The following is a 21,700-nucleotide window of genomic DNA, read 5'->3' on the forward strand; positions in this document are numbered from 1 at the left end:
GGGATTTTCTTCTCCCTGCTGCTTTCACATGCGTTCAAATCCTCTGAAGAAGGAATTTTCCTCCACACAAGATCAGGGGGCAGGTTGTTCAACCTTGCCCGTCTAAGAGCGAAGTCCAAAGTACGGAAAGTCCTCATCAGAGAACTCCTCTTTGCTGACGATGCTGCTTTAACATCTCACACTGAAGAGTGCCTGCAGAGTCTCATCGACAGGTTTGCGTCTGCCTGCAATGAATTTGGCCTAACCATCAGCCTCAAGAAAACGAACATCATGGGGCAGGATGTCAGAAATGCTCCATCCATCAATATTGGCGACCACGCTCTGGAAGTGGTTCAAGAGTTCACCTACCTAGGCTCAACTATCACCAGTAACCTGTCTCTAGATGCAGAAATCAACAAGCGCATGGGTAAGGCTTCCACTGCTATGCCCAGACTGGCCAAGAGAGTGTGGGAAAATGGCGCACTGACACGGAACACAAAAGTCCGTGTGCATCAGGCCTGTGTCCTCAGTACCTTGCTCTACGGCAGCGAGGCCTGGACAACGTATGCCAGCCAAGAGCGACGTCTCAATTCATTCCATCTTCGCTGCCTTCGGAGAATACTTGGCATCAGGTGGCAGGACTATATCTCCAACACAGAAGTCCTTGAAGCGGCCAACACCCCCAGCTTATACACACTACTGAGTCAGCGGCGCTTGAGATGTCTTGGCCATGTGAGCTGCATGGAAGATGGCAGGATCCCCAAAGACACATTGTACAGCGAGCTCGCCACTGGTATCAGACCCACCGGCCGTCCATGTCTCCGCTATAAAGACGTCTACAAACGCGACATGAAATCGTGTGACATTGATCACAAGTCGTGGGAGTCAGTTGCCAGCATTCGCCAGAGCTGGCGGGCAGCCATAAAGACAGGGCTAAATTGTGGCGAGTCGAAGAGACTTAGTAGTTGGCAGGAAAAAAGACAGAGGCGCAAGGGGAGAGCCAACTGTGCAACAGTCCCGACAAACAAATTTCTCTGCAGCACCTGTGGAAGAGCCTGTCACTCCAGAATTGGCCTTTATAGCCACTCCAGGCGCTGCTTCACAAACCACTGACCACCTCCAGGCGCGTATCCATTGTCTCTCGAGATAAGGAGGCCCAAAAGAAGAACACTAATTCTATATTCCTAATACATCCTCACCTGTTCCTATATTTCCCTACCACCTACCTATACTAGGGGCAATTTATAATGGCCAATTTAACTATCAACCTGCAAGTCTTTGGCATGTGGGAGGAAACCGGAGCACCCGGAGGAAAACCACGCAGACACAGGGAGAACTTGCAAACTTCACACAGGCAGTACCCAGAATTGACCCCGGGTCGTTGGAGCTGTGAGGCTGCGGTGCTAACCACTGCGCCACCCGCATAACTTAGCTATTTACTCCAGTAAATTCATTTGTATCCATAAATGACAATTCAACCATTTGAGACGATAGTTTTTTTCTGTACAAAAAAATTGAAATTAAGCACAGCAGAGGGTTACTACTGACGGAGAGAAAATCTTAAAAGTAAATCGAACAGCAACACTACATTCATACAGGATGGTCATCTGGCCTCAGACAGACATTTTCCTCCACTGAATGCAGTGTTTAAACAAATCCAATAACCATGTGAATTGACTTTTCTTCCAAAGTTCTCTCTGATAATCTGCACTCCAAATCCACACTTCCTGCAGTAATTTAAGATTTTGTTGACTTCTATGGATAAGTTGAATCTACCACTATGCAAAAGATAGGTCTTTTGAGTACATGATGCAAAGAATGTAAGCAAAGGTTTGCTTCCAATGCCAATCGCTCCAAATAAATACATTATGTAAAAGATATTATGTAAGATAAACTTATGTTCCATTAAATGTTGTTACGACCAGGTGAGAAAGGTGTCTAGGGGTCCCTCAGCCTTCACCTGATCTTACCAAAACAGGGTTTAATTTTAAACACACCGTGCTTTTAGCTCCCCCTTGGTGAATCCTTATTCATCGCTTTTCAATTATAAGGCAAAGAAACCAGCACAAACAGGCTTTCTTAGCTTTAAAGAAGAAAAATTGAAATTTATTAAACTTAAACTGTAATTCGGTTCACGTCTATGGATACACAACGTGCCCAGGCTAGCATTTACACACGCGATACACATGCAGATGGAGACAGAAAAAGAGAACAGAATAAATAAAGTGGAAAGGTTTAAAGCAATATCTGAAGAGTTGTTATTACAGTTCTTCGAGCTCACTGTAGAGACCTTGATTGTAGGTAGATCTTGCTTTTCATTTGCGCCCAATATTCTTCTTAAACCTTGTTCGCTGTAGGAGACTTTTCCCTCTTGGGGTACATGTGTCTTCAGTGGATTCAGAAGCTTGTGAGAAAGAGATGGGAGCAGACAGGAGAAAGATTTTTGCAGTCCAGAAGCAAACAGACTTCCTGCCCAGACTGTTTGTACAAATTCAAAATTTAGGTTGCCCAGCAGGTTAGTCATGTGACTAGCTGGTTTGACCATGTCCATTTGTGTATTCGGCCATCTTAGCAGTCAACCTGCAATGCGAGCTCCCCCACCTTCAATGTCTGGTGATCAAAAGTCCATTGCGGGTTGAATGTGTCAAGAAATGGTTCCTTTGTCCTTCCAAGCACTGTCTGTTAATATGCAAATGTCTTTTCCAGCCACGGCTAATCTGTTTAATAAGTCCTTTCTTCACTCCAGCAACAGTTTAAAATCAATGTTCATGACAAAATGATACTGCCTCATTCTTGGCAGGTGGCAGCCTCGCGTGACAATGTGAAGAGCTACATCTGAGTCATAAAAAAAATCCTAGAAATCATAACTGACAAACTAGAAGAAAAATTAGGCACTACTGACATTATCTCAATAAAAGACTAAATGTTTTTGCTTTGATTTTACAATTAGGAACAAAGTTAGAACAGGTACAGAAGAAAAGCATATGGAAATTTTTTGAAATATGTGTGAAAACTAAATATTTCAAGAAAATACACTGAGGGTTAAAGAAGTCAACTTATTTGAACACGAGCAGTCATTCAAATACACAAGCAGCTGGCTATAAACCTTTCAATTAGAAATACAGTAGCCGAATCTCTGACCTTTCCAAAAGGAACTGTTCGCTAAATAAATCCACCTACGATCTGGACCATTCAGGCCAACAATGTACAGTGCAAAAAATGAATCCTATTAGAAATCAAAGATGTTTAACCTTGACATTAAAACTAGCAGTACCAACATCCTCCTCAGATGAGGGCACCTTTCAGTGAAATACAGGTGAAAAAAAGCCACCGCCACTATCTAGAAAAGCGTCTTACAAGTGGATGATGCAAAGGCTCAAAGCGAAGGTTGTAGGGTTATTCAGCTATTATGACATTCATAAGATATGAAAAACTTATAATCAAACATACTGACAGCTATGTACCCATATTTTGTCTCCACTTGAAAAACTATGCAACACTTCATCTGCAGCACAAGGTGTTAATTGTATAATCAATTGTGTTTAATTGTGTGCAGATGGCAGACATTAATTGGGGTTTTTCTTGAGCACATATAGAGACACAGTGTGGTTGACTTAGGAGATAAAGGAGGTGTGGGGAGGTGGCGGCATAGTGGGATTGTCACTGGACTAGTAACCCAGAGACCCAGAGTATTACTCTGGGGACAAGGGTCCGAATCCCACCAAAGCAGAAAAGGGAATTTGAATTCAATTAATAAATCTGGAATTAAAAGCTCGTCTAATGATGGCCATGAAACCATTGTCGATTGTTGTAAAAACCCATCTGGTTCACTAATGTCCTTTAGCAAAGGAAATGTGCTGTCCTTACCTGGTCTGGCCGACATGTGACTCCTGACCAACAGCAATGTGGTTGACTCTTACATGCCCTCTGAAATGGCCTAGCAAGCCACTCAGTTATATTTAGCCGCCACGAGGTCAATGAAAAGGAACAAAACCGGACGGACCACCCGGCATCAACTGAGGCATCAGAAACGACAATGGCAAACCCAGCCCGGTCGACCCTGCAAAGTCCTCCTTGCTAACATCTGGGGGCTTGTGCCAAAGTTGGGAGAGCTGTCCCACAGACTAGTCAAGCAACAGCCTGACATAGTCATACTCAAGTAATCATATCTGACAGACAATGTCCCAGACACTGCAATCACTATCCCCAGGAATGTCCTGTCCCATCGGCAGGACAGAAAGCAGAGGTGACGGCACAGTGGGGGTATACAGCCGGGAGGGAGTTGCCCTGGGAGTCCTCAACATGGACTCCGGACCCCATGGAAGTCTCATGGCGTCAGGTCAAACGTGGGCAAGGAAACCTCCTACTGATTACCAACTACCGCCCTCCCTCAGCTGATGAGTCAGTACTCCTCCATGTTGAACAGCAACTTGGAGGAAGCACCGAGGGTGGCAAGGGCGAAGAATGTACTCTGGTAGGGGACTTCAATGTCTATCACCAAAAGTGGCTCGGTAGCACTGCTACTGAACGAACTTGCCGAGTCCTAAAGGACATAGCTGCTACACTGGGTCTGTGGCAGCTGGTGAGGGAACCAATAAGAGGAAAAACATACTTGACCTCGTCCTCACCAATCTGCCTGCCGTAGATGCATACGTCCATGACAGAATTGGTAGGAGTGACCACTACACAATCCTTATGGAAACGAAGTCCCGCCTTCACATTGAAGATACCATCCATCATGTTGCGTGGCACTACCACCGTGCTAAATGAGTTAGATTTCAAACAGATCTAGCAATGCAAAACTGGGCATCCATGAGGTGCTGTGGGCCATCAGCAGCAGCAGAACTATACTCAACCACAATCTATAACCTCATGGCCCAGCACTCCCCCACTCTACCATTACCATCAAGCCAGGAGACCAACCCTGGTTCAATGAAGAGTGCAGGAGGGCATGCCAGGATTAGCACCAGGCATACCTCAAAATGAGGTGTCAACCTGGTGAAGCTACAACCCAGGACTACTTGTACGCCAAACTGCATAAGCAGCATGCAATAGACAGAGCTAAGTGACCCCATAACTAACGGATCAGATCTAAGCTCTGCAGTTCTACCACATCCAGCCGGGAATGGTGGTGGACAATTAAACAACTAACTGGAGGAGGTGGCTCCACAAATATCCCCATCCTCAATGATGGGGGAGCCCAGCACATCAGTGCGAAATATAAGGCTGAAGCATTTGCAACAATCTTCAGCCAGAAGTGCCGGGTTGATGATCCATCTCGGCCTCCTCCTGAAGTCGCCTGCATCACAGATGCCAGACTTCAGCCAATTCGATTCACTCCGCGTGATATTAAGAAACGACTGAAGGCACTGGATACTGCAAAAGCTATGGGTCCTGACAATATTCCGCCAATAGTACTGAAGACCTGTGCTCCAGAACTTGCCACGCCCCGAGCCAAGCTGTTCCAGTACAGCTACAACACTGGCATCTACCCTGCAATGTGGAAAATTGCCCAGGTATGTCCTTTACACAAAAAGCAGGACAAGACCAACCCGGCCAATTACCGCTCCATCAGCCTCCTCTCAATCATCAGTAAAGTGATGGAAGGTGTCATCAACAGTGCCATCAAGTGGCACTTGCTTAGCAATAACCTGCTCAGTGATGCTCAGTTTGGGTTCTGCCAGGGCCACTCAGCTTCTGACCTCATTACAGCCTTGCTTCAAACATGGACAAAAGAGCTGAACTCAAGAAATGAGGTGAGAGTGACTGCCCTTGACATCACGGCAGCACTTGACCGAGTATGGCATCAAGGAGCCCGAGCAAAACTGAAGTCAATGGGAATCAGGGGAAAACCCTCCGCTGGCTAGAGTCATACCTATGGCAAAGGAAGATGGTTGTGGTTGTTGGAGGTCAATCATCTGAGCTTCAGGACATCACTGCAGGAGTTCCTCAGGGTAGTGTCCTAGGCCCAAACATCTTCAGCTGCTTCATCAATAACCTTCCTTCAATCATAAGGTCAGAAGTGGGGATGTTCGCTGATGATTGCACAATGTTCAGCACCACTCGTGACTCCTTAGATACTGACGCAGTCTGTGTAGAAATGCAGCAAGACCTGGACAATATCCAGGCTTGGGCTGATAAGTGGCAAGTAACATCCGCGCCACACAAGTGCCAGGCAATGACCATCTCCAACAAGAGAGAATCTAACCATCTCCCCTTGACATTCAACGGCATTACGATTGCTGAATCCCCCACTATCAACATCCTAGGGGCTAGCATTGACCAGAAACTGAACTAGAGTAGCCATATGCGTGTGAGGCGGCGGCTCTATCAGACTAGCGTATTGGCACTACAGCACCTTTCACCTGGTGTCCCCTGGATGAACCTAAGGCAGGATGGTCAACATCTCCCTCCAGCGCATTTTGAATAGTCTACAAGAGCAGGTCAGAGGCTAGGAATCCTGAAGCGAGTAACTCACCTCCTGACTCCCCAAAGCCTGTCCACCATCTACAAGGCACAAGTCAGGAGTGTGATGGAATACTCTCCACTTGCCTGGATGGATGCAGCTCCAACAACACTCAAGAAGCTCGACACCATCCAGGACAAAGCAGCCTGCTTGATTGGCACCCCATCTACAAACATTCACTCCCTCCACCACCAGTGCACAGTGGCAGCAGTGTGTACCATCTACAAGATGCACTGCAGCAATGCCCCAAGGCTCCTTAGACAGCACCTTCCAAACCCGCAGCCTCTACCAACTAGAAGGACAAGGGCAGCAAATACATGGGAACACCACCACCTACAAGTTCCTCTCCAAACTGCACACCATCCTGACTTGTAACTATATCGCCGTTCCTTCACTGTCGCTGGGTCAAAATCCTGGAACTCCCTTCCTAACAGCACTGTAGGTATACCTACCCCAAATGGACTGCAGCGATTCAAGGCAGCAGCTCACCACCACCTTCTCAAGGGCAATTAGGGATGGGCAATAAATGCTGGCCTGGCCAGCGTCGCCCACATCCCATGAATGAATTTTAAAAAAAATGAAAGCAGAGCTAGCAAAAGTGAACTGACAAAGTAGGTTAACGGATACGTCAATAGAGATGCAATGGCAGACATTTAAGGGGATATTTCACAATACACAGAATAAATACATTCCAACAAAAAAAATTCCAAGGGGAGGATGCACCATTCGTGGTTGACTACAAAAGTTAAAGATAGTATAAAACTTAAAGAAAAAGCATATAATTGCACAAAGATGGCTGGCAGGTCAGAAGGTTGGACAGAATATATAAAGCAGCAAATTACGACTAAAAGATTAAGGATGGAAAAATTAGAGTATGAGAGAAAGCTTGAGAGAAATATAAAGGCAGATAGTAAGAGTTTCTATAGGTATTTTAAAAAAGTTAACCTGAGCGTTGATCCTATAGAAAGTGAGTCTGGGGAATTGATAAGGGAAAATAAGGAGATGGCGGGTGAATTGAACAGGTATTTTGCATCAGTCTTCACCATACAGGATACAAGTAACAATCCAGAAATAGCTGTAAATCAGGAAATGGAAGGGAGGGAGGAACTGAAGAAAATTACAATCACCAGGGATGTGGTACTGAACAAACTGTTGGAGCTGAGGGCTGACAAGTCCCCAGGTCTTCATCCTCGGGTGTTAAAAGAAGTGGCTAGTGAGACAGTTGATGTGTTGGTCTTGATTTTCCAAAATTCCCTAGATTCAGGGAAGGTTCAATTAGATTGGAAAATAGCCAATGTAACTCCTTTATTCAAAAAGGGAGAGACAGACAGAAAGCAGGACACTACAGGCCAGTTAGCTTAACATCTGTCTTAGGGAAAATGTTAGAAGCTTTTAATAAAGAAGTTATAGCAGAGCAGTTAGAAAAACTCAAGGTAATCAGGCAGAGTCAGCATGGTTTTGTGAAAGGGAAATCATGTTTAACCAGTTTATTGGAGTTTTAAAGTAACATGCGCTGTGGATAAAGAGGAACCAACGGATATACTGTACTTAGATTTCCAAAAGCACTTGATAAGGTGCCACGTCAAAGCTTATTGCAGAAAATAAAAGCTCAGTGTAGGCAGTAACGTTTTGGCGTGGATAGAAGATTGGCAAGCTAACAGGAAACAGAGTAGGCATAAATGGGTCATTGTCTGGTTGGTAAGATGTAACGAGTGGTGCGCCACAGGGATCAATGCTGGGGCCTCAACTTCTTACAATTTATATAAATGTCTTGGATGAAGGGGCTGAAGGTATAGTTGCTAGATTTGCTGATGACACAAAGAGCGGTAGGAAACTAAGTTGTGAAGAGGACATAAGGAGGCTACAAAGGGATATAGATGGGTTAAGTGAGGGGGCAAAAATCTGGCGAGAACCTGGAATGGGCAGGTTGTCTTATGAGGAAAGGTTGGACAGGCTAGGCATGTATCTGCTGGAGTTTAGAAGAGTAAGAGATGACTTGATTGAAACTTTTAAGATTCTGAGGGGTCTCAACAGGGTGGATGTGGAAAGGATGTTTCCTCTTGTGGGAGAATCTAGAACTAGGGGATCAGTGCTTAAAAATAAGATGTCACCCATTTAAGACAGGTGAAGTGAAATTCTTTTTCTCAGAGGGGCGTGAGTCTTTGGAACTCTCTTCCTCAAAAGGCGGTGGAAGCAGAGTCTTTGAATATTTTTAAGGCAGAGGTAGATAGAACATAGAACAGTACAGCATAGTACAGGCCCTTCGGCCCACGATGTTGTGCCGAACCTTTAACCTACTCTAGGATCAAACTACCTACATACCCTTCATACTACTATCATCCATGTACCTATCCAAGAGTCGCTTAAATGTCCCTAATGTATCTGCTTCTACCACCACCGCTGGCAGTGTATTCCACACACCCACCACTCTCTGTGTAAAGACATCTCCCCGAAACCTTCCTCCAATCACCTTAAAATTATGCCCCCTGGTGATAGCCCTTTCTGCCCTGGGAAAAAGTCTCTGGCTATCCACTCTATCTATGCCTCTCATCATCTTGTACCCCTCTATCAAGTCACCTCTCATCCTTCTTCACTCCAATGAGAAAAGCCCTAGCTCCCTCAATCTTTCTTCGTAAGACATGCCCTCCAGTCCAGGCAGCATCCTGGTAAATCTCCTCTGCACCCTCTCTAAAGCTTCCACATCCTTCCTATAATGAGGCAACCAGAACTGAACACAATATTCCAAGTGTGGTCAAACCAGGGCTTTTTAGAGCTGCAGCATAACCTCACAGCTCTTAAACTCAATCCCCCTGTTAATGAAAGCCAACACACCATACGCCTTATTAACAACCCGATCAACTTGGTGGCAACTTTGAGCGATCTATGGACATGGACCCCAAGATCCCTCTGTTCCTCCACACTACCAAGAATTCTGTCTTTAAGCCTGTATTCTGCATTCAAATTCGACCTTCCAAAATGAATCACTTCACACTTTTCCAGGTTGAACTCCATCTGCCACTTCTCAGCCCAGCTCTGCATCCTGTCAATGTCCCGTTGCAACCTACAACAGCCTTCCACACTATCCACAACTCCAGCAACCTTCGTGTCATCGGCAAACTTGCTAACCCAGTCTTCCACTTCCTCATCCAAGTCATTTATAAAAATCACAAAGAGCAGAGGTCCCAGAACAGATCCCTGCGGAACACCACTGGTCACCGAGCTCCAGGCTGAATACTTTCCATATACTACCACCCTCTGTCTTCTATGGGCCAGCCAATTCTGTATCCAGACAGCCAACTTTCCTTGTATCCCATGCCTCCTTACTTTCTGAATGAGCCTACCATGGGGAACCTTATCAAACGCCTTGCTAAAATCCATATACACCACATCCACTGCTCTTCCTTCATCAACGTGTTTTGTCACATCTTCAAAGAATTCAATAAGGCTTGTGAGGCATGACCTGCCCCTCACAAAGCCATGCTGACTGTCTCTAATCAAACTATACTTTTCCAAATAATCATAAATCCTGTCTCTCAGAATCCTCTCCAATAATTTGTCCACTACCGACGTAAGACTGACTGGTCTATAATTCCCAGGGTTATCCCTATTCCCTTTCTTGAACAAGGGAATAATATTTGCCACCCTCCAATCATCTGGTACTACTCCAGTGGACAGTGAGAACGCAAAGATCATCGCCAAAGGCGCGGCAATCTCTTCCCTCGCTTCCCGTAATATCCTTGGGTATATCTCGTCTGGCCCCGGGGACTTATCTGTCCTCATGTCTTTCAAACTTTCCAGCACATCCTCCCTCTTAACATCAACCTGTTCGAGCATATCAGCCTGTTTCACGCTGTCCTCACAAACGACCAGGTCCCTCTCACTAGTGAATACTGAAGCAAAGTATTCATTTAGAACCTCCCCTACCTCCTCCGACTCCAGGCACAAGTTCCCTCCACTATCCCTCACTCTGGCCATCCTCTTGTTCCTCACATAAGTGTAGAACGCCTTGGGATTTTCCTTAATCCTACCCGCCAAGAATTTTTCATGTCCCCTTCTAGCTCTCCTAAGTCCATTCTTCAGTTCCTTCCTGGCTACCTTGTAACCCTCTAGAGCCCTGTCTGATCCTTGCTTCCTCAACCTTAAGTAAGCTTCCTTCGTCCTCTTGACTAGCTGTTCCACATCTCTTGTCATCCAAGGTTCCTTCACTCTACCATCCCTTCCTTGCCTCATCGGGACAAACCTATCCAGCAGTCGCAGCAAGTGCTCCCTAAACAACCTCCACATTTCTGTCGTGCATTTCCCTGAGAACATCTGTTCCCAATTTATGCTCCCCAGTTCCTGCCTAATAGCATTGTAATTTCCCCTCCCCCAATTAAATATTTTCCCATCCCGTCTGCTCCTGTCCCTCTCCATGACTATAGTAAAGGTCAGGGAGTTGTGATCACTATCACCGAAATGCTCTCCCACCAAGAGATTCTTGATAAGCAAGGGGGTGAAAGGTTTTTGGGGGTAGGCGGGAATGTGGTGTTGAGGTTACGATTAGATCAGCCATGATCTTATTGAGTGGCGGAGCAGGCTCGAAGGGCCTACTCCCACTTCCAATTCGTATGTTTTATGTTCGAACCTTCCTAATGATGACGAGAAAAATCAACGAGAGCTGTTCTAGTATTAATGGGAATTTATACCAAGAATAATATTGCATCTATCACCAGGATGAATAATAGAATTTTCATGACCATGCTTAGCATGTGATTTCCCAAAATCAAATCAAGCTTGGCCAAAGCCCTACGTTCGTGTTGGATGCTCAAATGAAGAAGAGCTTTGAAGCAGCATGGATAAGCTGGGCTAGTGCCAGGACTCCACTGACACACAATCTTACAGCAGCAGGGAGATCTAAAAGCTCAACCCATTTAAATCCATGAGATAGGAGACCAACTGATAATTAAAAAATTATTAATCTCTGTACTGTCACTTAGGAGCATTTTTTTTTTAAACAACACCCTTTACTCACCATATGAACAGTAAATAGATCCTGCCGATTCAACATTGGTAAAAAGTACGACCAGGCAGTATTTTTGGTTTTTTTGGCATAATCAAAGAAAATGTTGACTCGTTGGTGGTTTTCCTGTGTTAAGAAAACACAATTTATAACATCGATACATATCCATTAGAAAATATTTACCATCAGAATGCAAAATAAAAATTTTATTATTTGACCTGATTCCTAGCACCAACAAAATATAAAAACAAAATTGTACTACACAAGGCTGAAAAGTTAGTAACGTACACTTTAATCTGAGTTTTATATAGCACTTCCACACTGTCAGATCGGAAGGACCTTCCCCCATGCTGCCAAATACCAACAGCCCACTCCAGTATCGTCTCACTCTGGGTCCCAGATTTAGCACAAACACCAGAATCATCCTCCAGTGCCACAAAAGCTCAGGACCACAGGTAAATGCCTTTTCCCTTTACCAGCACTGCTAAATAACTAACACCTACATTCAGTTAGAGTCATAATGGCACAAGGAGGCGGCCATTTGGCCCATGTCGACTGTCTGTGGAGCAATCCAGTCAGTCCTATTCATCCTGCTCTATCCCGTAGCCCTGCAACTTTCTTTTCCTCAAGTGGCCATCCAATTTCCATTTGAAATCACTGATCATCTCCACTTCCACCATCCTCGTAGACAGCAAGTTCCAGGTCATTATCACTCGCTGCGTTAAAGAGAAAAGTTCTTCCTCACATCTGGATATGCACCTCAAGTGCCGTAATCTGTAGGATTACGGACCAAATGCTAGATGGTAGGATTAGACCGGGTGGATCGTTTTTCGACAGGTACAAACACGAAGGGCCAACTGGCCTCTTTCTGTGCCATAAACTATGATTCTATCCCTCCTGCATCTCTTGCTCAAAACCTTAAATGTGTGTTCCCTAGTCCTTGTACCATCAGCTAATGGGAACAGCTTTTCTTTGTCTACCTTATCTAAACCTTGTACACCTCTATTAAATCTCCCCTCAACCTCCTTTGGTCCTAGGAGAACACCACCAGCTTCTCCAACCTAACCTTGTAGCTAAAATCCCTCATTCCTGCAACCATTATGGCAAATCTCCTCTGCACCCTTTCAAGGGAGCTCACACCCTTCCTACAGTGGTGACCAGAACTGGATGCAATACTCTAGTTAGGGCCTAACAAGAGCTTTAGAAAGGTTCAGCATAACGTCCCTTCTTTTGTATTCAAAACCTCTATTTATGAATCCCAAGATCCCATATGTTTTACTAATTACTCTCATTATGTCCTGCTGCCTTTAAAGATTCACACACATGAATCCCAGGTCCCCCTGTCCTGCACACTCTTTAGAACCATGCCATTAAGTCTATATTGCCTCTCCCTATCCTTTCTGCCAAAATGCATCACTTCACACTTCTCTATATTAAATTCCATCTGCTACTTGTCTGCCCGTTCTTCTAGTCTATGTACTGCTGCAGTCAATTGGTATTATCCTCACTGTTTGCCACATCTCCAAGTTTGGTATCATTGACAAATTTTGAAATTTTACTCCGTATTCCAATATCCAAGTAATATATATCAAAAAAGTGGTCCTAGCACTGACCCTTAGGGAACACCACTGCCCATCATCCTCCAATTTGAAAAACAATCACTTACCACATCTGTTTGCTGTCCTTATCCACTGACAGTCCTATTCTATGAGCCTCAACTTTGTTAACTAGCCTTTCATGTGGTACTTAGTCAAACAATTTCTTAAAATCCAAACAGATAGCATTGCATTCACTTCAACCACCTTCTTGGTTGCTTCAAAAAATTAAATTAGAGTAGTCAAGCACGATCTGCCTTTTTCAATCTGTACTGGCTCTCCTCAATTAACTCGAGCCTCTCCAAATGCCTGATTTTTTCCCGTGATTATTGTGTCTAAAACCTTACCCATCACTGGTGTTAAACTGACCAGTCTATAGTTACTAGGAATGTCCTTACACCCTTTCTTGAGTAAGAATGTCACATTTGCCAACCTCTAATCCTCTGGCACACTCCCCACTATCTAGAGAAAATTGGAAAATTTTGGCAAGCCCTTCCATTATCTCCACTCCCACTTCCTTTAGCAACTGGGATGCAAGTAAGCTGGACCAGGCAACTTATCTACTCTGAGCATAGCCAGGCTTTCCAGTACATCCTGCCTATCAATTTTCACCCCATCCGTTACCTCTACCATCTCCACTTCTACCGATATTTTGTCAGCATCTTCTTCCTTATAAAACACCGATACAAAGTTCTCATTAAGTATTCGAGCCTTGCCAAGCACCACTAAGCACACATCACGCTCTTTGTCTCAAATAAGACCCACCCTATCTCTTATTACCCACTTACTATTTACATGCCGATAGACGATTTTTGGGTTCTCTTTTATGTTAACTGTCATTCTATTCTCATGCATTTTCAATACCATCTCAGCTGTATTCTTAGTTTTAGAAATGGTAAGGCATCAAAATGAAATACCCCTATAAGGGATACATATAAAATTTACATTTTTCACAGAATAATGGCCAGAGTTATGAAATTCATTTGCCGAAGCACCAGTTGGGAAAAAATCCCAAATACATTTGAAATAAAATAAAATTTGACTTTAGACATTTCAAATTTGTGGCCCTGATGTTACTCTTTACAAGGCATAAACACCCACTGACAATCCATGAACAATGCTAGAGAGACATCTACAAATATACCATTAATGTCTTAATTTTCAAAGCAGTTTTAGTGTGGCACAGCCCTTGAGCAGATTTAAGTGTGTGGCAAGCTTCCAAATACCACAGATGGCCTTTTAAAAGACAGCTTTTACATTTGCAAATTAATATATATATATATTATTGCTATCATAGAGACATGGTTGAGCGAGGGACAGGACTGGCAGCTCAAAATTCCAGGGTATAGAATCTTCAGCCGCAACAGGGGAGGGGATAAAAGAGGAGGTGGCATTGCACTGTTGATCAAGCAGTCAATTACTGCAGTAAGGAGGGACGACATCTTAGAAGGTTCCTCAAATGAGGCCATCTGGGTAGAACTTAAAAACAAAAAGGGGGCAATCACTTGGCTGGGTGTGTACTACAGGCCTCCAAACTGTCAGGAAGAAATAGAGGAGCAGATAAGTAGGCAAATCTCTGAGAGGTCATAAAGAGATACAGCACTGAAACAGGCCCTTCGGCCCACCGAGTCTGTGCAGACCATCAACCACCCATTTATACTAATCCTACATTGATCCCATATTCCCTACCACATCCCCACCCTTCTCCTACCACCTACCTACACAAGGGGCAATTTACAATGGCCAATTTACCTATCAACCTGCAAGTCTTTGGCTGTTGGAGGAAATCAGAGCACCCGGCTAAAACCCACGCAGTCAAAGGGAGAACTTGCAAACTCCGCAAAGGCAGTACCCAGAATTGAACCCGGGTCACTGGAGTTGTGAGGCTGCAGTGCTAACCAATGCACCGGCCGCCCAGGTGTTAAAATAATAGGGTAATAATAGCAGGGAATTTCAACTTCCCTAATATTAACTGGGATAGTCTTAGTGCAAAAGGCTTAAAAGGGGCGGAATTCTTAAAATGCATACAGTAGAGCTTTTTGAGCCAGTATGTAGAAAGACCTACACGAGAAGGGGCAGCACTGGACCCAATCCTAAGGAATGAAGCCGGTCAAGTGGTAGAAGTGTCAGTGGGGGAGCATTTCGGGGACAGTGACCATAACTCTAAGATTTAAGGTAGTTATGGAAAAGGACAAAGATGGACCGGAAATAAAGGTACTGAATTGGGGGAAGGCCGATTTCAATATGATAGAACAGAATCTGGCCAAAGTGGACTGCGAACAGCTACTTGTAGGAAAGTCTACATCACATCAGTGGGCGTCATTAAAACAGGAAATTGTAAGAGTTCAGAGCCAACATGTACCCGTTAAGGTGAAGGGTAGGACTAACAGGCCCAGGGAACCCTGGATGTCAAGGGATATAGAGGAATGGATCAGGAATAAATAGGGGGCTTACGGCAGATCCCAAGCGCTGAAAACAGCGGAGGCACCAGAGGAGTATAGAAAGTGTAGAGTGGCACTTAAAAAAGTAATTAGGAGAGCCAAGAGGGGACATGAAAAAACACTGGCAGACAAGATAAAGGAAAATCCCAAGGCATTTTGTAAGTATATTAAGGGTAAGAGGATAACCAGGGAAAGAGTAGGGCCCATTAGGGACCAACGTGGCAATCTTTGTGTGGAGCCGGAGGACATAGGTGAGGTTTAAAATGATTACTTTTCATCAGTGTTCACTATGGAGAAGGATGATGTAGGTGTAGAGATCAGGGAGGGGGATTGCAATATACTTGAACATATTAGCATTGAAAGGGAGGAAATATTAGCTGTTTTATTGGGCTTAAAAGTGGATTAATCCTCAGGCGCAGATCAGATGTATCCCAGGCTGTTATGTGAGGCAAGGGAGGAGATAGCAGGGGCTTTGACACAAATTTTCAAATTCTCTCTGGCCACAGGAAGAATACCAGAGGACTGGAGGACAGCAAATGTGGTACCATTATTCAAGAAGGGTAGCAGGGATAAACCAGGTAAGTACAGGCCGGTGAGTCTAACATCAGTGTTTGGGAAAATATTAGAAAAAAATTCTGAGGGACTGGATTAATCTCCACTTGGAGAAGCAGGGATTAATCAAGGATAGTCAGCATGGCTTTGTCGGGGGAGAGCGTGTCTAACTAACTTGATTGAATTTTTCGAGGAGGTGACTAGATGTGTCGATGAGGGTAAAGCAGTAGATGTAGTATACATGGATTTCAGTAAGGCTTTTGATAAGGTCCCGCATGGGAGATTGGTTAAGGTGGTAAGAGCCCATGGGAGCCAAGGCAATTTGGATTCAAAATTGGCTTAGTGACAGGAGACAGAGGGTAATGGTTGAGGGCTGTTTTTGCGATTGGCAGCCTGTGACCAGTGGTGCACTGCAGGGATCGGTGCTGGGACCCTTGTTGTTTGTAGTGTACATTAATGATTTAGACGTGAATATAGGAGGTATGATCAGTAAGTTCGCAGATGACACAAAATTGGTGGTGTTGTAAATAGTGAGGAGGAAATCCTTAGATTACGGGACGATATAAATGGGCTGGTAAGATGGGCGGAGCAGTGGCAAATGGAATTTAATCCTGAAAAATGTGAGGTAATGCATTTTGGGAGGACTAACAAGGCAAGGGACTATACAATGGATGGTAGGACCCTAGGAAATACAGAAGGTCAGAAGAACCTTAGTGTACTTGTCCACAGATCACTGAAGGCAGCAGCACAGGTAGCTAAGGTGGTTAGGAAGGCATATGGGATACTTGCCTTTATTAGCCGAGACATAGAATATAAGAGCAGGGAAGTTATGATGAAGCTATATAAAATGCTAGTTAGGCTACAGCTGGAGTACGGTGTACAGTTCTGGTCACCACACTATAGGAAGGATGAGATTGCACTTGAGAGGGCGCAGAGGAGATTCACCAGGATATTGCTTGGGCTGGAGCATTTCAGCTATGAAGAGAGACTAAAAAGGCTAGGGTTGTTTTCCTTGGAGCAGAGAAGGCTGAGGGGGGACATGAGTGAGGTGTACAAGATTATGAGGGGCATTGACAGGTTAGATAGGAAGAAACTTTTTCCCTTAGCAGAGGGGTCAAGAACCAGGGAGCATAGATTTAGGGTAAGGAGCAGGAGGTTTAGGGGGAATCTGAGGAAAAATATTTTCATCCAGACGGTGGTTGGAATCTGGAACGCACTGCCTGAAGAGGTGGCGGAGGCAGGAACCCTCACAGCATTTAAGTAGTATTTAGATGAGCACTTGAAATGCCATAGCATACAAGGCTACAGGCCAAGTGCAGGAATATGGGATTAGAATAGTTGGGTGCTGAATGGCCGGCACAGACACGATGGGTCGAAGGGCCTGTTTCTGTACTGTATAACTCTATGACTCTATAATATATTTGATCGTTTCCCACTCAACTACCCAATATAAAAGTTGCAGGCAAGGATCACTATTGAAGCTAATCTGTGCAATATCAGATTTTACCCTATATACGTTTATCCTGAAATGTTCATTTATGCCCACCTCCATATACTGAAACTCTATAGCAAGCTCCTCCAGTGAGCCTTTGTTTTGTGGAATTGATCAAGATCAGAGACAGAGGGCAGAGAGAAGAAAAAGGAGATTAGAGTGATAAACATTAACACATTGGTAGCCTGGGACCAGTACTAAAGGGATGGGGAGTCCTCAAACCCATAACCTATCAAGATAGGAGAGAAGGTTCAGTTTAACAGGTCTAATGAACTTTACGTACACCACAAAGATGGCAGACACAACTAGCCTAAAACACAAAATAAAGCTGCATACAGAAACGAAACATCATTAATAAAAAGCATGGCAGCATACCCCTCTTCGGAAAGTAGACTTCTATGAATGACTGGTCTTGTCTCATATGTAACAAATTCAACCTATCTCAAATACAGCAGAGTCTGCTGATTGTCAACTCTTCATAACATACTCCAAGCAAGCAGCTTTCCAGTTATAGTGTTCAAACATAACTCTAGTCCCACAAAGGTTTCTCCTACTGTGACATCCCACACCCCAGGAGAGGATATCAAACTCAACAGCACGATTTAGTAATAGGTACTAAATCTTTACTTCCTGTGGGTTTCTGTCATGCAAATTTTAAAATAGGAATGCTTCAGTGACAGAATACAAGGATGTTCCACGAGACTGAATTAGCACAGAATCCATGTTGATAGAATTAAGAATTAGGAAGGAAAATAGCATAATTCTCAGTGTGACCAACAAACAGTGAGTAAATTGGAGGGCAAGATTTGTAGATAGTTCAGAGGGATATGCAAGAACAGGGCAATAACACTGGGTAATTTTAACTAGCTCGAGAGAGACTGGAATAAAGGTAATACATGTGGTCAAAGAGGGGGTTACTTTTTAGAATACATCCAGGATTGCTTCTTGGATCATTACACTTCTCATTCAGCAAGAAAAGCAGCACTGCTTGATTTAGTCCTGGGAAAAGAAGTGGACAAATTGCTGCTGAGAATAGGAGAACAACTAGGAAATAGCAACATAATTGGATTCAACGCAAAAACAGAAAAGGATAATGAAGTGCCAAAGATAAAGGTGCTGGACTGCAAAACAGCAAACTTCATTTAACTAAGAAATACTAACGAACAGAATGATTAACAGTGGGAAATCTTCAATGACATGGATAGTATACAAAATCAAAAAATACACAAGGTAAAAATAAAAGTATCCCAAAATATGGTTCTGTGGCTAAATAGATTAAAATTAAATTACTAGTACTAACAACAATACTTAAGAGAAATATAGCAAGTTTAGCAGGGTGTTGAAATAGAAAACTAGAAAGTTAAAGCTGAAAATGTAGCAGACTAGCAGATAATGGACCAGATTTTGTTCTCAGCAGCGGATGAACAGTGCCAACTGTTTATAACACTTGCACACCGACTTTCTATGGAAATTTGCACTGGAACTTACTGTAAGGAGCTAAAATGGCACAGCCATATGGGATCTTTCACCTGTGTGAATATGGAAAACAACTGTGCATCTCCTTAAATCAAGCAGACTGAAGAATCATTAATTAGCAGCACAGAATCTGAACCAGAATGTGTCAGTTAGAATATTTAATTCAAAGTCAAATCAGGTACAGAAAGCAAGGTTGAAAAAGAGGAAAAAATATTAATTTTTAAGTCTCCAACAATAATTAAAATCTGAAGGAAGGAGGTTCTACATCTGTAAAAGTCAGTTTTTAGTGTCTGAGAGATTGGTAGTAATTTAAACTCATCATGTCATTAAAAATGGACTTAACCGGAATGGACAAACCAAGCCATAACTTTTTCTGGTGAGCTTAGTGGGCATATATCACACAAGAACAGGAACTTTACACTGCTCCATGTATTTTAATGCTGAGTCTTTTGGCGAGATACCGGTATAGTGCAGCTTCTGGAGGAGCGGGGCAACTCAGACTGCAACTTCCTGATTTCCATATTGAACTGCACATGCGCAACTGCTGGATGTTGCTGTCTGATTTACACTTTGATAGTGGTGAGGCCACTAGCCTCACCATTATTTCTACAACAGAATCGAGACACATATAAAAAGGAAACAGTAAAAGGCTTTTATAAGCATACAAAAAGTTGTTTCTTTTAAAGTTAGCAAAGGTAGAACAGTGCAAGGATGGAAAGGAAAGTCTAGCTGTGGAGGATAAAGGAATGGCAGATACATAAAATAGTTTATTTTATTTTTACTAATGAGGGGATTGTGTAGCTGTATTAGCGAAGGATATGGAATGAAAATACAACTGCAGAAGATAAATTAGATCTGAAGAAAGTTAGAAGGCCAACTGGATAAGACACCAGCCATAATGACATGCACATAGGTGCCTGAAAGAAACCAGGAGAAAAAGACAGCAGAGGCTCTGAACACAATAGTTCAATCACCTTAGACACAAAGTTCGCAATGACTGGAACAAGCCAACATAATACCTCTTAAGAAGAGAGAGAAGGACAAACTGTGTGACTGTAGACTAGTTAATCTAATGTGAATTGTGGACAAATTGTTAGAATCCAGAGAGGAATAGATTCTACAGGCATCTTCCACAAGGTCTCAGAACAGCCAGGTAGGAATGAAAGGTCTGGAGGATACCTTTAATTATAAGAATGATGATGACTGTATGAGGAAGATAATCTTTTTCACTTTTGTTGATTCTCCCCAAGTAGCTAGTAAGATGGATGCCCTTGTGAGGGAACGATCAGAGATGCCAGCTACCAGGACAGATCTGTATCCTCAATTGTAACCTTCTTAATGATTTAATATCTGGAAATCAATGGCTCAACAGTCACATCATCATGTTGGTAGAGAAACTGAACACATTACATCCTATTTATTTAGGTCAAAATAAATGGGTTGCTTTTGCGATTTGACTCAATCCCTTTAGTAATGGACCATAGAAACAGAACAAATACCAAGAACAAAGTCTGAGATCTTTACAAGATTCCAAGAAAGTTTGAACCCTAGTACAGGGACTCCTTGAGTGGAGAGATTTAGACTCTCGGCCACAATCGTTCTGCGCATGCTCTGCATTGTCAGGAGACACTCCGTTGAAAAAACATGAAAAAAAACTTTGCAAGCTATTCAAAGAGTATGATGATGGAAGCCTCAATGGGGTGGGGTGGGGTGGGGGAAGAGAGAGAGAGAGAGAGAGAAGGAGGGAGGGAGGGAGAAGGGTTCAACAACATTATCCTACAAAACATTGTGGCAGGGGTGGGGGCAGTGGAGTCATAGTTGAGTGAAGACTTTGTCTTTCCTATTTAGTAACATTAAAATGAGTTTTCTGATAATATTCATATCAGATGGCATCTATGGAACCAATCATGGCTAGAACCCGATCTTCAGGAGAAAGGAAGAGGTGAACAAAAACCATTTTACTAAATAACAGTTCATTTTACATTTGAACTCATTGTTCACTGCATGCACTGCAACTTTGACAAATTCATAATCAGATTTAACATTAGAATGCTTCAGAAACAAACATATAATGCTCAAAATAAATGCGAGGCTACACAATGAAAATATCCTGCAATAGTAAACTTACCTGTAGCATATCATCGATCATCGTCAGAAGGTACTGCACAGTTTGCTCCTTGGAAATGTGGGCCATTAAATTCAAAAAGGTTTTGGCACACTGAAAAAAAGATCACTTATTTATAACCTTTACACACAAAGTTTCAATTGGTTTCAAAAATTGTGGAAGGGGCACATTTATTTGTAAACCACTGAAAATATGTAATTCATACACAAATGATAGTCTGCTTGTACCCAAAATATTGATAATTAATAGTAAAAGCAGAAAATGCAGGAAAATACTCATGCTGGCAGTATATGTACAGAGAGAAACAGAGTTAAAATTTCAGGTCTATGACCTTTCATTATAACCTGAAACATTAACTCTTTCTCTCTCCATAGATACTGCCAGACCAATTGAGTATATACAGCATTTCCATTTATATTTCAGATTTCCAGCATCCACAGTATTGTTCTTTTGTATTGATCATTACACACTGTCATTGGGACCAGCATTAATCACAAATCAAATCTGTTATGAAGTTAGGATTTCTTCCCAATATTGGGACATAAAGAAACTACCAAACAGCTATTTCTTGCAGT

General features: G+C 43.2%; 1 protein-coding gene across 3 annotated transcripts in view; it reads right to left on the reverse strand.

The window, feature by feature from the left end:
- The window catches only part of atp6v1h (ATPase H+ transporting V1 subunit H), a 184,951-nt gene that overhangs the window by 148,464 nt on the left and 14,787 nt on the right, over positions 1–21,700 (reverse strand). For all 3 annotated transcript variants that reach the window (XM_068031839.1, XM_068031837.1, XM_068031838.1), the window contains exons 4-5: positions 21,129–21,218; positions 11,457–11,570 (exon numbers count right to left, since the gene is read on the reverse strand). In XM_068031839.1, coding sequence (XP_067887940.1) covers positions 11,457–11,570; positions 21,129–21,218 — 204 coding nt within the window. The remainder of the gene's footprint in view (positions 1–11,456; positions 11,571–21,128; positions 21,219–21,700) is intronic.

This window comes from Heterodontus francisci, chromosome 5 (assembly GCF_036365525.1).
Source record: "Heterodontus francisci isolate sHetFra1 chromosome 5, sHetFra1.hap1, whole genome shotgun sequence".
NCBI lineage: Eukaryota > Metazoa > Chordata > Chondrichthyes > Heterodontiformes > Heterodontidae > Heterodontus > Heterodontus francisci.